This window comes from Staurois parvus, unplaced genomic scaffold, assembly GCF_062004578.1.
Source record: "Staurois parvus isolate SC_StPar_1 unplaced genomic scaffold, SC_StPar_1.0 ptg000860l, whole genome shotgun sequence".
Taxonomy (NCBI): Eukaryota; Metazoa; Chordata; class Amphibia; order Anura; family Ranidae; genus Staurois; species Staurois parvus.
In genome coordinates, this window is record NW_028318656.1 from 1,806,222 (window position 1) to 1,826,333 (window position 20,112).

General features: G+C 45.0%; 1 protein-coding gene across 1 annotated transcript; it reads left to right on the top strand.

Moving 5' to 3' along the window:
• Positions 1–14,465: 14,465 nt before the first annotated feature.
• LOC149443298 (ras GTPase-activating-like protein IQGAP1) lies at positions 14,466–17,327 on the top strand. Its single transcript, XM_089655692.1, has 2 exons — positions 14,466–16,235; positions 16,725–17,327. Exons 1-2 carry the CDS (start codon positions 14,466–14,468, stop codon positions 17,325–17,327), a joined length of 2,373 nt encoding a protein of 790 aa, XP_089511818.1.
• The last annotated feature ends 2,785 nt before the right edge of the window (positions 17,328–20,112 follow it).

Here is a 20,112-nt window from a genome sequence, read left to right on the forward strand (position 1 = left end):
TTGCTGAGCTCCTCTCCTCATCCCCACACTCAGGGCCGGCACAAGGGGAGACAGCCTGGCACATTGAACAGTAAAGTGAAAGTCTCCACAGGAGAAATGACAGGAGCAGACAGTCTGAAGGAGGTGTGGGCTGTGCTCTCTCCACAGTGCTCCTCCATACAGCAGATAACATTTGGGTGTGAGGAATTGAGCTGGGCAGGGTTGGGGTAATCTGGGTTAAGATGGGGGTTGTGGAGGGGATTTAGAATAGGTGGGGGATTTGTGATGGGAGGGGGGATTTGGGGGGTGAGGATCTGTAATGGGAGGGGGGATTTGGGGGGTGAGGATCTGTAATGGGAGGGGGGATTTGGGGGGTGAGGATCTGTAATGGGAGGGGGGATATGGGGGGTGAGGATCTGTAATGGGAGGGGGGATGGGTAGGGGAATTGGACTGGGGAGGGGATCTGTGCTGGGGTGGACACATACATGCATTTTTAGTGGATTTTTGGCAGAGTTTTCTGTAGGGTGTTAAGGAGACACCCGATGGCATCTAACAACCAGTGACTCATCCCTGCCCTGCTCATTAAGCTGACAGCTGACTGACACGTGAATGTAAACGAAGGAGATGGATGTTAAGGCCCTTTATGCCCTAGTAACCCACATATGTGGCAGCAAAAAGCGGGACTTTGCAGCATAAGAGTTGCTGGGGGGCAATGTTTATGCGCCAAAAACAGCTCTTGGTCCAAAACAAGCAATCGGTAGCCGGCGGAATGTGCCCAAGTAAAAACATCCCTTGGGTCTTTGTTACAGGGACATAGGCAGTCCCTGCCACCTAGCATCCATCTTTGCTAGTTGCAGTACTCCTTCACAGCTCGGATACAGATGGGGCTTTCTGTTTTACCCTGGACAGCCCAAGTATTGCAGAAAGTGTTTTATTCATGGCCAGATCAGAGCAGAATGTCAGAGCGCAATACTGTGATAAATGAACCTTCACCTTGGGAAACAACATCTCCGTACCGTCAGGCTGCAGTCTACCCAGTCTTCACGGAGGAGAGCGTCATGCCCTTTGCTGCGGTAAATGGGCCTTAAAAAAATATCTTAAAAACATATCATTTAAAAAAAACAAACAGTTTTGAGCCTACCTCTGAGGCAGCCGGTTGTACCGGTGAAATCAGTCAAAAAAAGGCCTATTTCACACCTAGAGGTCTCTCAGGGACTTTGATCTTGATGCTGTTACGATAATTACCAACAATCCTACCTTTGCTCTGCCTTGATAACTTGGAACTGTCCATACTTCAGGACTTGCTCACCAATATGCCTTCTGTTTCACAAAGATATGCCTACTTGGCCTGTGTATGAGCCAGACCTTTCTTGATGTACGAGGGAGATTATGTGTCCTCCTCTGGATGGTGCCCTTGGCTCTTCGGGTACCGGAGGGAGGTGAAGACATCACCATTCATATATGTTTGTTATGTAACTTTCTTCCTCCTCTGGACTACATCAGGATTAATTATCTATCTGGGGACTTTGATGGATACCCTATAAGAGATTAATTTGGCTACTCACACAGTGTAGTCATTCACAATGAGCTGTGCCATCACGTCACCTCTACAACAGAAGTGGACCAACAGCTCAGTGATAGTCTGGGATAAGGCCATTGTCTCTATAGAGACATAACCTATGCTCATGAGTAAAATGGATCAAGAAGATGGTTCCGTTATTCACAATGAGCTGGGGGGGGGTGGAGTGGTGTTAGTGGAAGGCTCTCTTGGGTGGGTGGGTGGGGGGTCAAGGGTGTTGGTCACTGTCAGAATCTCTGCGGGGGAGGAATGTCTGGGGGAAGGTCTGATTTTTGTGTTACCTAGGGCAGCAAAAAACCTAAATACACCACTGGCCAAGTGCCCAGATTGTCTGCAGTGCGGGGATGGAATGAGGAGCTCTGTTGAGTGCTCTGCCAGAAGTGACCTTATCCTCTTCTCTGCTAACCCGTCCTCTTACCTGCTAACTCCCTGTACCCTGCGGTGCTGACCCCTGTACCCTGCCGTGCTGACCCTTGTCTTCTGCCCCCATAGCCCTTGTTCCCTGCTCTGCTGACCCCTGTCCTCTGCCTTACTGACTCTTGTACACTGCCCTGCTGATTCATCAGAGTTTACAATGGCACAAAGTCAGTACAGGGAGAAAGGAGTGCAGCTGGTATGAAAGTACAACCTGTGATTGACCCCAAAGAGCTCTTTCACACAGGCAGTAGTAAAAACAAGCATCTGAGTAGCAGTTTTAACGCCCCCACCTGCCCACCCAAATGCTAACACAACAGCCTGACAAGGCTGTACACATACTGAAAGTGTAGCTGCCGCCTTGCTCAGAGGGACACAGCCTGAGAGATGGAAGGGGTGGGACGGATGACTGAAAAAGGGACTGTGCCAGCAAGTCTGGGACAAATGACAAGTCTTTCTATTCAGCGCAACAGCACTGCACTTTTGGAAAAGGTACCAGTGCTACTTTGCTGCTGTTGTTGCTCTTTTTTGGCCCCACAGATTTACACAGAAAATGCACCAAAAATGTATTTAAAATACACATACGTACGAGTTTTGTGTAGGTGTTTAAAGAGGCACCTGCTGGCATCCTTACATCCCCGCCCGGCTCATTTAGCTGTCAGCTGGCTGACAGATGAATGTAAACAAAGGAGAAGGGTCATTTAACCCCTTTGCCCTCTAGTAACCAATAGTTGCGTCGGCAAAAAGCTGGGCTTTAACGCATATGAGCTGCTGGGTGGGCAATGTTTCTGCGCCAAAAACAGCTCTCGGTCCTGTGAAAACATCGGTTGCCGGCGGGACCGGCTTCCGTTTATGTGATCATTGCCAATCCAACCAATCACAATGGTCACATAATTGTTGACCCTTGTAGGGCCTCTTCTTCATAACACTGACCCGGTGGTTACAAGGGGCCTATGGGTGGGGGGCATATTGGAATCTGGAATATCTATTTAACAATATGTGAATATGGGATACAAAGTACCTCTATTAATCCACGAAAAAAAGAAGTAAAAACACCCCTTGGGTCTTTGTTACAAGGACATAGACGGATTTTTGCTGATGGAAGATTTGGGGGTGAGGATTTGTGCTGAGCGGGAGGATTTAGAAGTGAGGAATTGTGCTAGCATGGAAAATTTGAAGGGAAAAAAAGGATATGTGCAAGGAGGGCTAAATTATTTTTGCTAGAAGGGAGGAATTGGGGTGATTAAAGCTAGGAGGTGAGATTGAGGGGCAAAGATCTGTTTTAAGAGGGGAATTTGGAGTGGGAGGAGGATACATTTTTGCATTTTTGTTTGGGGAGAATTTTTGCTTGCAGAGGATATTTTTGCTTAGGCGGTGAGCTTGCTGACCACTGCTTAATTTGTAAGGGAGAGGGTGTTATGCTGAGACATGATGCTCACACATGGGGGGGAATAGATTATGTCTGCCATGAGAGGTAGATGACCTTGTCCTGACAAGTCCCGAGACTTACACAGAAAATGCACCAAAACTACATTTAAAATGCACATACGTCACAGTTTTGTGTAGGTTGTTACAGAGGCACTTACAACCCTTGACTCATCCCTGCCCGGCTCATTTAGCTGTCAGCTGGCTGACAGATGAATGTAAACAAAGGAGAAGGGACATTTAACCCCTTTAGTTTTGATTCTGTGTGCATTGTGTAGATTGTTTATTCAAAATTAAAAACATAGTAGTTGTGGCCGAGCGGTTAAGGCGATGGATTCTAAATCCATTGGGATTTCCCCACGCAGGTTCGAATCCTGCCAACTACCATCTGTAGCTTTGGAAACAGTACACACACTGGGTACATCAGTGCTCTGTAGGTCAATGTTCCAGTTCTGCTGGTTGATGACTCTAGACAGGAAAAAGTGGTGCACTTGACAGCCTAAAACTTTAGCACAGTTCTGTAGCTCCTACAGTCCCTTGACTGAGATGAAGCTCTGTGTCCATGGAGGTCTTGGCGGGGTGTGGGGTCTAAATGACCTGTAGAGTTCCCTGAGACTCAGATAAAGGCTTGGCCCGGTCAGTAGATGACATTTACAATGTCACACATCCTGCAGGAGTTTTTAGGAGGGGAGGAGGGCTTTTCTCAGCTAAGCACACGGTTAAGGGAGTTAAGTACAGATGGATTCCAAGAAGTAAATGCTATACAATCATCTTCCCTTACTCAGGATGGATATGACCAGAAATGCCAGGAGGTGTTTTTCAAAGTGATTTCTCTGCAAAATAAAGCATGGAGACACGGATGGATGGGGGAGTTACTTTGTTACCGTTTTGGCGAGCAGCTTTGGTGGCGATGTGTTCTCTCTCTTCATGGTTGGAGTATTGTGGAGGTCACTGACTGCCAACGCTTCACAGTTCATACAATCTGCAGGAAGAAATGGCTGTCAGTAACTTATTATAACTGTTCAATGTCACATGGAATGATCCTTAAATATAATGAGAAATAAAGCTGATCTCTAGGCTCTACCTATCTCCACCATACCCCTCTGACTGACCGCTGGCCCTTTTTACTCATCTAAAGCCGCAGTCACATGATTCTCTCGCCCTGAATCTTTTCTTGAGACTAGAGAATCCAGATTACAGGAAGTGGGGTCCTTCTTTGGGTGTCCATGTCACTGCTCGTGTGATGTGGACACTTATTGGTTTGCCAGTGGTGCGGTTTTCCCAAGATCCAGAAGAGGTAGGAAATCAGTACAAGGGGCCTCTTAAGGTCCAGCCTGGGTGGCCGCATCTGCAGAGTTTGATTAGCATCCCCCCCCCCCCCCACACCCAGAAATGGCATCTGTGAGAGAGTGTACTTGTACGTCACTTAGCATATGCGCATTGGCGCGCCGCTCCCTTGGCGGACACAGTGGATTGCACATCCTGGTAACCGGCCACTACGAGAAGCAATCAAATTGATTAAAAAAAAAAAAAAAAAAACCATCTCTGATCACCTGGCCAGAGAAGTATAGTATCACTAAGATGACACTGAACTACTCTGAAGACAGAGTTTAAAAAAAAAAAAATAGTAAATTAAAAAAATATATTTAACCACTTTCCACCCAGCAACTGCACATAAACGGCCAGGTGGGAGCTTTGTTGTTCTGAGTGTATGTTCAGGGCCTCTGATTGGCCCTTCTGATCACATGACGGCCATATCCAATCACAGCCGTCATGTGATGTCAGTTCAACGGCTCTGCCTCTTCTCACACAGAGCCAGTGAGTGAGGAGAAGCAGAGCCGATCAGCGAGTACAAACAAGCACATCACCTTGTCACAGTACCATCTGTGATCCACATCTGTCCCAGTGCTAGTGATCCATATCTGTCACCGTACCCTTGGCCCTCATCTGTCACTGTGCCCGTGATCCATATCTGTGATCCACATTTGTCCCAGTGCAAGTGATCCACATCTGTCACCATAACCGTGGGCAACATTTGTCACCGTGCCAGTGGTCCACATCTGTCAACATACCCGTGATTCATATCTGTGATCCACATCTGTCCCAGTGCCCGTGATCCACATCTGTCACCATAACCGTGGGCCACATCTGTCACTGTGCCAGTGGTCCACATCTGTGATCCACATCTATCCCAGTGCCAATGATCCACATCTGTCACCGTGTCCGTGGTCAACATCTGTCACCGTGCCCGTGGTCAACATCTGTCACCGTGCCCGTGGTCAACATCTGTCACCGTGCCCGTGGTCCACATCTGTCACCGTGCCCGTGGTCCACATCTGTCACCGTGCCCGTGGTCCACATCTGTCACCGTGCCCGTGGTCCACATCTGTCACCGTGCCCGTGGTCCACATCTGTCACAGTACCCCAGTGGTGTATTTAGATTTTGTGCTGCCCTAGGCAACACAAAAATGTTGCACCCCACCCCCAATAAGAGAGAAAGTCAATAAGTGTGTGTATGTATATATGATTCTCTCCCTCCCTCTTCTCTCTCTTCCCTCTCCTCTCTCTCTTCTCTTTCTCCCTCTATTCCCTCTATCTCTTCCCTCTCTCCCCCCCCCCCCCCTCTCTGTCTCAGATCCTATGGGACTGAACACACACACACCTCCTCCTAGGGCTGCTGATCTCCCAGCAGGAAGGGGGAAGGGGAGGAGGTGTGTGCAGTCCCACACGATCTGTCAGTGTATAATGTGCTGGATGGAAAACACGACAGGAGGGAGAGCCCACAGAACACAACACAGCTCAGCTCCTCCCAGCTCTTTCATCTCCGCCACTTCTCCTCTCCCTGCTCCAGGTGGTCCCCTGGTCCTGGCTCCTAAGCTGCTGGAGGGAGAGATACACAAGCATCGTTCTGCAACTACCCTCCTCCACGCCCCACATCGATCCTCCTGCTGTCCGGGACACTGCAAGAGCACCGGTGGTACCCCTCTGATGGCAGCCCTGCATGGCTCTGTCCACCGCTGCTCAAAAGGTCCCTGCTTCCAGGGAGCAGTGCTGCACCCCTAAAAATAACCGCCCTAGGCAAACGCCTTATTTGCCTCGCAGTATATACGTCCCTGAAGAACCAGTGAGCCACATTGGTCACCGTACCTGTGGTCCACATCGGTCACCGTACCAATTATCCACATCGGTCACCGTACCAATTATCCACATCGGTCACTGTACCAGTGATCCACATCTGTCACAGTACCAGTGATCCACATCTGTCACAGTGCCAGTGATTGACATCTGTCACAATGCCAGTGATCCAAATCAGTCACAGTGCCAGTGATCCATATCTGTCAACATACCCTTAACCCACATCTGTCACCATAGCTGTGATCCACATCTGTAATTCTCATCTGTTATAGTGCCTGTGATCCACATCTGTCACACAATATCAGTGATCCACATCCATCATGGTGTACTAGTGGTCATCCACATCTCTCACGTGTACCAGTGTAAAATCCACATCTGCACCAGTGATCCACATCTGTCACAGTGTACCAGTACTCATCAACTTCTGTACCAGTGATCAACATCTTTCACAACCTACCAGGGTCAAAGCCACATCTGTCACAGTTGACCAGTGCTCAATATCTGTCGGCGGATGAGATGAGAGTAGCGAGAACTCTCTTTGTCAGACTCAGATTTTGAGTATGAGCCCATTGAAAGCAGTGGGTCAGCAACAGATTGTGAGGAGAGAGTCCAAACAAAGAGGTTCAAGAGATCTGAGGAGCAGCAGGCACCCACCAGTAGTGCAGTGGCTGGAAAAGTCTTACAAGTGTGGTATCCCCATACTCAGGAGGAGCAGCAGAATGTGTTTTGTGGTGAAGCTGCGAGTATGCATATGCCATGTGAGAGGAATAACCTGCTCATATAACAGTTGTGTGGAAAAAAAACACATTTTATTTACTTTCTTCATTTTCCAAAGAATTGTGGGAAAAAAATCACAGGTTCAAAAAACTCACCATGCATCTTACTAAATACCTTGGAATGTCTACTTTCCAAAAAGGGGTCATTTGGGGGGTATTTGTACTGTCCTGGCTTGTTATGCAGACCATAGACGGTTCGCACTGTTGGTGGAGCAATGTCATCGGACAAATTTTGCGGTTCCTCCTCATTTCGTTTATCGTTCATGCTGGAAAATTCGTGAAAAACAGCCGATTTTTTAAATCATTGGTGGCAACATCGGATTACACAACGAACAATGTTATATTTTTGGACGAAAAATCGGCTGATAAACAAACCGTCTATGGCCTGCATTAGTGTCACAAGAAATGAGATAGGCCATCAGTACATCAGGTGTGATCAGGTGTGTTCAATTATCAATGATCGGTACCATAGCTTGTAGACTCTATAACTTCCACACAGACCAAATAATACACACCGATGGGGATTATTTTTACCAAAGCAATGTAGCAGTATACATTTTGGCCCAAATATATGAAGAAAAATTACTTATTTGCAAAATTTATAAAGGGAACGGTTTTTGGTTTTTTTTAATTTACAGCGCAAAAAAACAAAAAAAACCACTGCTGATTAAATACAAACAAAAGAAAGCTCTATTTGTGAAAAGAAAAGAACAAAAATGTCATTTGAGTCCAGTGTTGCATGACTGAGTAATTGTCATACAAAGTGTAAGAGTGCTGAAAGCTGAAAATTGGTCTGGGCAGGAAGGGGGTAAAAGTGCCCGGTATTGAGATGGTTAAATAACGTTTTAAAAATTGAACAAAACATTATTTTGTGTTCATATTAACATATTGTCAGCATTCAGTATCCCTGATCACCGCCACACCAGTCATACTATGACACTGTACTGCTCTAGTGACAGTATGTAAAAAAAAAAAAAAAAAAAAACATTTTGGGAAAAAAAGGTTTTCAATTTTTGTATTTTTTTAATCAAAACTGTGACAAAAAAAATAAACCTTTCCAAGCATTTTATGAAATATCTCAGACTGTCCACTTTCAAAAAAGGGGTCTTTTGGGGATATTTGTACTGTCTTGGCATTTAGGGGCTTCAATAAATGAGAGGCCATCAGTACATCAGGATTGAGCCATTTTCAGATATACAGTGAAGAAAATAAGTATTTGATCCCCTGCTGATTTTGAATGTTTGCCCACTCACAAAGAAATGATCGGTCTAAAAATCGAATGTTCGGTGTATTGTAACACTGAGAGACAGAATAGAAACAAAAAATTCAAAAGAAATGCATTTCTAACAAATGATGCACTGATTTGCATGTTCATGAGGGAAATAAGTATTTGTTCCCCTATCATTCAGCAGGATTTCTGGCTACCAGGTGTCTTTCATACAGGTAACAAGCTGAGATTAGAAGCAGTCTCTTAAAGGGAGTGCTGCTAATCTCATTTTGTTACCTGTATAAAAGACACCTGTCCACAGAAGCAATCAATCAGATCCCAAACTCTCCACCATGGCAAAGACCAAAGAGCTGTCCAAGGATGTCAGGGACAAGATTGTAGACCTACACAAGGCTGGACTGGGCTACCAAACTATCAGCAAGCAGCTTGGTGAAAAAGTGACAACAGTTGGTGCAATCATTCACAAATGGAAGAAACACAAAACAACTGTCAGTCTCCCTAGGTCTGGTGCACCATGCAAGATCTCACCTCGTGGAGTGTCAATGATCAGGAATCATCCCAGAACTACATGTGAGGATCTTGTCAATGATCTCCAGGCAGCTGGGACCACAGTCACCAAGAAAATAATTGGTAACACACTACGCCGGCAAGGACTGAAATCCTGCAGTGCCCACAAGGTCCCTCTGCTCAAGAAAGCACATGTCCAGGCCCGTCTGAAGTATGCCACTGAACATCTGAATGATGCAGAGGAGGACTGGTTGAAAGTGTTGTGGTCAGATGAGACCAAAATCGAGCTCCTTGGCATCAACTCAACTCACCGTGTTTGGAGGAGGAGGAATGCTGCCTATGACCCCAAGAACACCATCCCAACTGTCAAACATGGTGGAGACATTCTGCTTTGGGGGTGTTTTTCTGCTAAAGGGACAGAGCAACGGCACCGCTTCAAAGGGACAGGGCAATGTACCGTCAAATCTTGGGTGAGAACCTTCTTCCCTCAGTAAGGGCATTGAAAATGGGTCGTGGATGGGTGTTCCAGCATGACAATGACCCAAAACACAAGGTCAAGGCACCAAAGGAGTGGCTCAAGAAGAAGCACATTGAAGTACTGGAGTGGCCTAGCCAGTCTCCAGACCTTCATCTGATTGAAAATCTGCTTAGTCTCTTGGATTTTTAATCCACATTTGACCCTGTTGACTGTTTTGATACACACCACGTCTTAAGCTACAGGTCTATATTTCTATTGTGGCTCATTTAACATGAAGTAAGCCATTTATCCGCAAGCATACACTCCGCTTCACTGTTTTACCTTATCCTAAATCCTCCCCCCCACCCCCCTTTTTATTTATTTATTTTTTCTCTCTCTCTCTCTCTCTTTTCCCTTCCAATCTATTCTATATACTTACCTTTACTACTACGCTATACTACATACCCTTTTCTAACCCACCCTTTCTCTATCTGATCTCTAGCTCACATCTGTTTTCAACTCCTATCATCATTTTTATATCATAAACGATACAGAGCATTGACCTTCAAACAGGTGTGCTATGCTCCATATAACTCACATATCCAATTCATGGACACACGGAACAGAACTAAAGCTGTATCATGTGCTGTTCTTACTACTCCACACTCCCTTGATATACAATCCTGCTCATAGGTCAGAAGACAACATATCTCCCTGCTTCTCTCCTATACTCTGTACATTTACTGGATTGTAATACTATGTTGTCATAACGTCTTACACTGTTATATTTTGTATTGCCTTTTATTCTTTGACCCGTCTGCGCAACGGGAGGCGACATGCTATGTTTTGTTCAGATTTGCATCCATAACTGTATTTGCATTGTTACGTCTGTTTTCTTCTAATAAAAACATTTAAAAAAAAAAAAAAAAAAGAAAATCTGTGGAGGGAGATGAAAGTTTGAGTTGCCAAAATGTCAGTCACCAAACCTTAATGACTTGGAGAGGATCTGCCAAGAGGAGTGGGCCAAAATCCCTCCTGAGATGTGTGCAAACCTGGGGGCCAACTCCAGGAAACGTCTGACCTCTGTGATTGCCAACAAGGGATTTGCCACCAAGTACTAAGTCATGTTTTGTGAAGGGGATCAAATACTTATTTCCCTCATGAACATGAAGATCAGTCATCATTTGTTAGACATGCATTTCTGCTGAATTTTTTCTTGCTATTCTCTCTTTCAGTGTTACAATACACCGAACATTCGATTTTTAGACAGATCATTTCTTTGTGAGTGGGCAAACATTCAAAACCAGCAGGAAAAAAAAACTTATTTCCATCGCTGCATATCCCATAGTTTGCAGACATCAGTACTGTCACACAAACCAATATACACTTACTGGGATTTGTTTTTACCAAAGACATGCAGCAGAATACATTTTGGCCTAAATTTATGAAGAAATTTGATTTTATTGGACATATTTTAGAACAGAAAGTAGAAAATATCATTTTATTTTCAAAATGTTCAATCCTTTTTTGTTTATATAATAAAAAAGAAACCCAGTGGTGATCAAATACCACAGAAAGAAAGCTCTATTTGTGTGAAAAAAAATGTTTTATAAATTTTATTAGGTACAGTGTTGGATGACCGCGCAATTACCAGTTAAAGTAGTGCAGTGCTGAATAGAAAAAAATGTCCTGGTCATAAAGGGGGTAAAACCTTATGGAGGACAAGTGGTTACAAGACGTCCATCAGACACAGTACTGAACACAATATTGGTGCTAGACATGTTTTGGAGTGTCACTCACCCAGCTCCTGGGGGGTCATCTTCCTCCTTCACACCAATCAGTAAGAAGTCAGAGCTGTGAGCAGGGAATTCTGGGAATAAAATGACAGTTATAATCAGGTTCCAATAACAAGGTGTTAGCAAGTTTCTAAAAAGGCTAAAACTGAAGTTTCATAGATGTATATTTTTCTGTCCTAGTTCCTCCCTCCTCACTTAATAACACGCTAATAACATGTTACATGAAACCTTTGTCTTTTCATTACACATCTTATTTTACATCTAGTGATGTCATCACTGCGTCTCTGTGCTTCTTCATGCAATTCAGGCAGATCATGGCTGGTGGGAGGGGCCGGAAGGGTGCTGTGCATACAGTCAGGTCCATAAATATTGGGACATCGACACAATTCTAACATTTTTGGCTCTATACACCACCACAATGGATTTGAAATGAAACGAACAAGATCTGCTTTAACTGCAGGCTGTCAGCTTTAATTTGAGGTATTTACATCCAAATCAGGTGAACGGTGTTGGAAGTATAGAACCAAAAATGTTAGAATTGTGTCGATGTCCCAATATTTATGGACCTGACTGTAGTCTCCTGAAAACATCACAGCACCCCGTACTCCTCTCAAGAGCCTTCCATTATGATGAAAACAGGGGGCTGGATCTTGGGAGGAGTTATGCAAATATATAAATGCCTTGATGGGTGGACATCAGTGTGGAGGAGTGGGAGTTCCCAGAAAGAATGTATTTGCATGCAGACCACTCTAGGTAATGCCCACGTGATGGTGAGCCTCCATGATTGAAAGAACTTAAAGTGGTTGTAAACCTCAGACATGACAAAGGAACAAAGCATTTCCCTCTATAGGGTGTACTTGTCTCAATCCAGAGTAGTAAGGGTCATTTCTGCATGCTGCTTCATTCCTCTGCTATCAGCACCAGTCACTTCTCACAAGTTTTCCTGACACCAAGAAAAATATGGTGATGGGGAGGGACCTCCAGCAGAATGACAACCTCAGCTCTGTTCCTGTGAGCTGTGTATGTGGGGGAAAGGGGGGGCGTCTCTTCCCTCTAATCAGCTCTCCTCACTGAGCTCTGCAGAGTGTAACTTCAGCTCTACGCCCCATTTTTTCTGAACGCTCAGACAACATTTATCAATTAAGAACTTTGAACAGATGTAGAGAAGAGAAGACTACAGATAAACAGGTACAACCTATACAGGAGGATCTGTTTCATCTCTGTGTACCACCTGAGGACAGTCACTTCACTGGGTATATGTTGGGGTTTACAAACACTTTACATCCAATAAATGGAAGGGACAGCCCAGTGAGGCTGAGGAGGAAAGCGATAAATCATGCTGGATATCCTCTAGCCAGGAATGAGGCGGGCTCTATCTGACGTGATGACACTTGTAATGCACATTGTAAGCAGCTCACAGTGTGCAGTGTGAAATCAGAGGAAGCCATTTCAGTCCAGGAGAGGAGCCTCTATAACTGTCACACTCCATTGTTGGGGTCCCTCTGTATAGTAACACGGAGCTGCCTTGTTGTATTTGTAATGAAAGTGGAACGGCACGGTGATGGCCGGGAGGACCTCCTGGTCATGTCGCTCGTGCACAGCCCCCTGGGGAACGCAGCGCGGTGATCTGTGGTGAGCTGTGTCCCTTGGAGACAACTAATCACCAATCAGGGTAAGGAGCCAATGACAATGGCTTGGCGCTCTGCTTATTCCCCCCCGATCGTTCCCCCGTGAGATCCGGAGATGGGGCATGTGCACATCCCACAGGAGGAGGGGGGGGGGGGGGGGGGACTGTGAACCTCCCCTGTACAGTGTGTACTCCACCCATCATTATATATCACCCAATGTATCATCACTGCACTCCACCCATAATTGGAAGGATTCTCAACAGCTCCCCCAAAACTATTAAAAATGTTCATTAAACATCTCATAGATGTGGTCGCCTTCCAAAGACATTGCAAGCCATGTGCATATCCAACAAATCCATCTTGATATTCAATCGCTCCACCCAAAACTAATAAAAACAAACACACCATGTGATCAGCTTCAAAACACAATGTGATCCATGTGAAAATCCAATCAACCCTGCTTGATTCTCAATCGCTCCACATTAAAATGAAACTACAAAAACGTAAACACCCCATTTACGTGCTCCCGCCAAAGACACTGCAATCCATCTAATAGATTGTGATTCTCAATGGCTCCGCCCAACACTGAAACTATTAAAACACGCCACATATTTGGTTGCATTCAAAGACATTGCAATCCCTGTGAAAATCCAATAAATCTTGTTACTGTATTGTCCCCACTATAATGTACAGGGCGGAGCAAACCGTTGGCGCTATAGAAATCCTGGATAATAATAATATTACATCTATCTTGATAATCGCTCCATGTAAAACTGAAGGGAATTAAACACTGCATTTATTTGGTCACATTCAAAAGACATTGCATTCCCTGTGAAAATTCAACAAACTCATCTTGGTTCTCAATCGCTCCACCCAAAATTGAAAACAATAAAACAACCCATAAATGTGATCACCTTCCAAAGACATTGCAATATAAGCGAATATCCAACAAATCCATCCTGATTCTCAATCACTCCACCCAAAACTGAAAATTATAAACACCCCATATATGTGGTCGCCTTCCAAAGACATTGCACTCCATGCGAGCATCCAGCAAATCCATTGTGATTCTCAATTACTCCACCCAGAAAAAAAACACCCTAATAAACACCCCACACAAGTGTAACATTTGTATAATGTCCAAAAGACAAAGTGTTTCCCAAATGGATCTTCAAGACGTGCGGCTCCACCCAATACTGAAGATACAGCGATGTGTTCATTCCTCCTCTGCTGGCAGTTATCACTTCCAGGCTATGATGTGCGTCAGTTGGCCGTCACTGTGTCAATAAAGTTTTGTTGAAAAAAAAATGTTTGAACTGTGCAACTGTTACTATGAGGTCATCACAGCGCAGCAGAGGCTGTGTCAATAAAGTTTTTGTACAAAAAAGAAACTGTCACAGTGGAGCAGAGGCTAAAAATAGAAGCCAGCAGAGGCAGAGTTCAGTCTACAAGTGACTGTTGTGGTGAACACATCTGATCTGAAGACATCTGATTACTACCAATAGAAATTCTTGGTGTATTCTACCATCTGATAGCAGAAATGGTGAGAAACACCCACCGCACTACAGGAGGGAGGGCATCTCCCAGGACAAGGTTGGACTTCCTTTGCAACAGTCCCTGCAAATGGCTGAGGTCATTATTTGCAGAGGAAGATCAGCCAAAGACGACGAATGAAGACATTAAACTCAAAGAGACGGAGGAACAGAAGAAAGACGAAGTGGTGAAGGAGACTGAAGATGAAAGACTTGAGAGAGAAAGGTTAGAGGAGCGGCATCGTGAAATCGTTATAAAACTTCAGTCATGGGCCAGAAGAAGCTTGGAACAACAGCGATTCCACGATTTCATGCATAGTGAAAACCCATCGCCGAGCTCGGTCATCCAGTTTTCTAAATGCTTGAGCCCCCATGACCCAAACTTCAATCTGCAGCTGCGGATGAACACATTGAACGTGGAATTAACGTCTCATTCTAAAACCCTCAATGAACAGAGGTGTGAGATGGACAACTTGGACAGAGAAATCGCAGCTTTAGTGAAAGAAAATATCACTCAACAGGATCTCGTCTCCAGATTCAAAAAACTAAAGCCTAGCAATAAGGAGCAAGTTAAAGAGGCCATAGCCAAGCATAGACAGGAGGCTCGCGAGGACAGGAAGAGAAGTGAGAGGCTGGAGTCCTATGAACACCTCTTCTACTATCTGCAGACGGATCCAGCTTACCTGACCAGACTCATGGACCAGCTGCCATCCTATAGTGATATTATCACATTTACAAGCAGACTGCTCCTCCAGCTCTACAACTACGGCAAAACTCCACGAGAAGAGTACTATTTCGTGAAATTGATGGAATTTGCTCTTCGTAAAGAAGTGGAAACCAAAATTGCTAGCGTTCAGGACATATTTCAGGGAAAATCACAGATTCTAAAGGTCATCAAATATTTTTACACCCAGAAAGCAAAGTACAATCCCGTAGTGAACGCGCTGACTCGGGGAATAATGGACACCTTGAGAATCGATGATAGACTGACCTATCCAGACTCTAAACACAAGAAGCGTACCAAGCTAGAGAAAAAAAAGCGAAAACTATTCAGCCATAAAATTGATGTATATGCCCTGACGGACACATTCCTACAGGACATATTCTCATCTGTGAACAAGATTCCTTATGGGCTGAGATACCTAACCAAAGTCCTCCAACAATCTTTGCTAAGCAAGTTTCCAATGGTAGGTGAAGATTTACTGTCGGAGTCTGTTGGCTATTTCCTTTCTCAGTACCTCCACACAGCCATAGTGGAACCGGATAAATTTGACATGTATGTAGGTGAATTTTCAAACCAGAGGAACAACTTATTGTTCATATCTTCAATCTTCTGCATGACCATGCATCCCTTCTCTGCCAACACAGATCAAGCGCCTGGATTGGACAACTATATCAAGAAAACCTCCCAAAAGCTCGGGAGTTTCTTTAAGCAAGTTCTGAACACTATAGAACCAGAGAAAAAATTTGGCTTTACCAAGTACGCTGACGCAATACAGACTCCCCAGATAATCATACATGCAGGGGACATCATCTATACACATACTCTGCTTTCTATGTATGAGAAGGCTGTATTTTGCGACTGCGGACATTCGCCAACCGCGGACATTGTGTACCAAATGTATAAGGGTATTGGACCGGTCCCTCCACTTAACGAGCTTGAGGCCACTCATGGAGCTGCCTATAACAAGATAAGGAAAATAACTAACATCCCGCTATCTTTATACAGCAAATTACCTCCACTGGAGAATTTGGATGGTGAAACAGAGAAAGCCAAGGTTTCCACCATGAATTTGGTCCTACAACTTATGGCTAAGACACCTGAACAAAAACTCCAAGAGATTCTGACGCTCGAACAGGAAAAGAAGGAGGAAGAGGAGAAGGAGAAGGAGAAGGAGGAGAAGGAGAAGGAGAAGGAGGAGGAGGAGGAGGAGGAGGAGGAGAAGGAAGAGAAGGAGGAGAAGGAGGAGGAGGAGAAGGAGGAGAAGGAGAAGGAAGAGAAGGAGGAGGAGAAGAAAGAGAAGGAGGAGGAGGAGGAGAAGGAGAAGAAGAAGGAGAAGGAGGAGAAGGAGGAGAAGAAGGAGAAGGAGGAGAAGAAGAAGGAGGATAAGGAAGAAAAGAAGGAGGAGGAGAAGGAAGAAAAGAAGGAGGAGGAGAAGGAGGAGAAAGAGGAGATTGTAATAGAAAGCACAACTCCCACCGACACTAAAGGTGCAAATGAACAGGAAGAATCCTGTTCAACTGAAAATCAAGATGATGCCTCTCAGGAATCTGTAACAAAAACCGTCACCGCAAACCTGCAGATTTTGCAAAAAGCCGGTTATTTCACAGAGGCGACATGCTACGAAGAAGTCACCAACCTAATTCGCAATGAAATCAAAGGGAAACACGAACTTCGTGAGAGAAGAGCAGCTGAGGTGAAAATCAACGAGCAGGCGTTAGCTGATGTCAAAGACACCTGTGAAGATATGAAGGGCATCATAGACCTGTACAAGAAGTATAGGAAAAACTGTGTGGACGACTTGCTGGGTGAAAAGTCAGGCTTTGCTGGAAAGGTTCCAAGGATCCATTATACAGAAGATATGACTAAATACACGGCCAAAGATCTATTTAAGAGAGGTGTCATAGTGAGCACACACGGGAAAATCAAGAAAATGAAAAAGGAAATGATTTATATAAAAGTGGTTGGTGAAGACATATATATCGATTTGGACGACAAATGTGAAAAGATATCGATTTTGGACATATTACGTGCTCATCATAGCGGTAATCCAAGGATGAAGATCTTCCATTATGACATCGATGTTGGACTGTTTCTGTTTCTGCTTTGCAGCAACCTTTATGGAAGGCTGGACATGGATGAAGTTTAAGCTGGCCATACTGGCTGAACGACAAAGGACAAACGTGTAAATCAAAGAAAATAAGTGAGCGCTTTAAAGGACGAGCAGCTGAAACACATAGGACAACCAAAAGATTCCTCACATAAATATAAAAGTAAAGTGCAGCGCTAAAGAAAACAAAAACAAAAACAAAATTTATTTTGTTTTTTGTTTTCTTTAGCGCTGCACTTTACTTTTAGACAAAGGACAAACGCATTGGAGGTGGAGGCGGGAATCCTCCCTTCTTCGCTACTGTATTCTGACAGCGGGGACTCCTGATTGGCGGCAGCGCTGATTAAAACGAAATTTCCCAACAAGACCTTTCGACATGGCCGGATCTAGGGGGGTGCTAGGGTGGGCTGCCGGAGAAATAACAGCGGCAGAGAGCCAGGCGGTGGGAGCTGTGCTGTACTCTTCCCACTCCTGTCATCAGAACAGCACTCCTCCATACAGCAGATAACATTTGAGGGGGGGAGGATTTATGCTAGGAAGGGGGTGGGGTGATTTGAGTTATGGTGGGGGAAGATTTTGAGGATAGAATTAGTGCTAGGATGAGGGATGGGGGGGAAGGGGAATTTGGGTCAAAAGGCAGGATTTCTGCTAAGGGTGGATTTATCGTAGGACAGGGGATTAGTGCTGGGAGGGGGAATTAGGGGGGATTTATCGTAGGAAAGGGGATTTGTGCTGGGAGGGGGAATTGGGGGGATTTGTGCTAAGAAGGGGGATTTATACTAGGAGGGGGGATTTGTGGGAGAGGATTTGTGCTGGGAGGGGGGATTTGTGCTGAGAGGGGAAATTTGTGTCACTATCCAAGGCCAGAGGAAGTGACACCATCACGCTGACCGGAACCCAGAAGTAGGCTGCCGCCAATCAAGGAAGGAGGATTGGATGCTTTGACACTTTTCTATGTACACTGCCTTTGATATCCCTATGGAATGTGAATGTTTTTAGCCTTTCATGAAAATCAGAAGTTTGCTGTTACTACGCCATGAGAGTCACCACTTTTTATATATAAATATAATGTAATATAATTATTAGTCATAATTTATTAATTGAATGAGACTTTAGAGCTGCGCATCTAGTTATATTATGGGCGATAGATGGCGGCGCGGGTAGGGTGGGGATGAGAGGTGGGGTATGAAAAGGGGAGGAGGAGGTGTGGAGGGATCATTTATGATTTGTTTTGTGTAAATTTTGCACAAAAAAAAGAAGACCATACCTAGTGTGATGTCATGAAAAGAAGACCATACCTAGTGTGATGTCATGAAAAGAAGACCATACCTAGTGTGATATCATGAATGGAAGGTCTGTCATATATGCAAGAAAGTGGGACACTTAGCCAAGCAGTGTATTGAGTATCTACTGCCAAGGAGAGCTCTGTGGATATCCTGATCGGTTCCGGATGGGAGGTGCACAACATAACTAAGAGCGCAATACTGTGATAAATGAACCTTCACCTTGGGAAACAGCAGCTCTGTACCGTCAAGCTGCTGTCTACCCAGCATTCCAGGAGGAGAGCGCCATGCCCTTTGCTGTGATATATGGGCCTTCACCTTGGGAAACAGCAGCTCCGTACCGTCAAGCTGCTGTCTACCCAGTCTTCACGGAGGAGAGTGCCATGCCCTTTGCTGCGGTAAATGGGCCTTAAAAAAAATATCTTAAAAACATATCATTTAAAAAAAAAACAGTTTTGAGCCTACCTCTGAGGCAGCCGTTTGTACCGGCGAAATCAGTCAGAAAAAGGCCTATTTCACACCTAGAGGTCTCTCAGGGACTTTGATCTTGATGCTGTTATGATAATTACCAACAATCCTACCTTTGCTCTGCCTTGATAACTTGGGACTGTCCATACTTCAGGACTTGCTCACCAATATGCCTTCTGTTTCACAAAGATATGCCTACTTGGCCTGTGTATGAGCCAGACCTTTCTTGATGTACGAGGGAGGTTATGTGTCCTCCTCTGGATGGTGCCCTTGGCTCCTCGGGTACCGGAGGGAGGTGAAGACATCACCATTCATATATGTTTGTTATGTAACTTTCTTCCTCCTCTGGACTACATCAGGATTAATTATCTATCTGGGGACTTTGATGGATACCCTATAAGAGATTAATTTGGCTACTCACACAGTGTAGTCATTCACAATGAGCTGTGCCATCACTTCAGCTCTACAACAGAAGTGGACCAACAGCTCAGTGATAGTCTGGGATAAGGCCATTGTCTCTATAGACACATAACCTGTGCTCATGAGTAAAATGGATCAAGAAGATGGTTCCGTTATTCACAATGAGCTGGGGGGGTGGAGTGGTGTTAGTGGAAGGCTCTCTTGGGTGGGGGAGGCAAGGGTGTTGGTCACTGTCAGAATCTCTGTGGGGGAGGAATGTCTGGGGGAAGGTCTGATTTTTGTGTTGCCTAGGGCAGCAAAAAACCTAAATACACCACTGGCCAAGTGCCCAGGATGTCTGCAGTGCGGGGATGGAATGAGGAGCTCTGTTGAGTGCTCTGCCAGAAGTGACCTTATCCTCTTCTCTGCTAACCCGTCCTCTTACCTGCTAACTCCCAGTACCCTGCCGTGCTGACCCCTGTACCCTGCCGTGCTGACCCCAGTACCCTGCCTTACTGACCCTTGTCTTCTGCCCCCATAGCCCTTGTTCTCTGCTCTGCTGACCCCTGTCCTCTGCCCTACTGACTCTTGTACACTGCCCTGCTGATTCATCAGCATTTACAATGGCACATAGTCAGTACAGGGAGAAAGGAGTGCAGCTGGTATGAAAGTAC

What these genes read in the sequence shown, in the direction of transcription:
- LOC149443298 (XM_089655692.1), top strand. Translation starts at nt 14,466, where the DNA reads ATGGTGAGAAACACCCACCGCACTACAGGAGGGAGGGCATCTCCCAGG. An exon ending in GTGAAACAGAGAAAGCCAAG is followed by an intron (nt 16,236 to 16,724) that starts GTTTCCACCATG and finishes GATGCCTCTCAG; the next exon opens with GAATCTGTAACAAAAACCGT.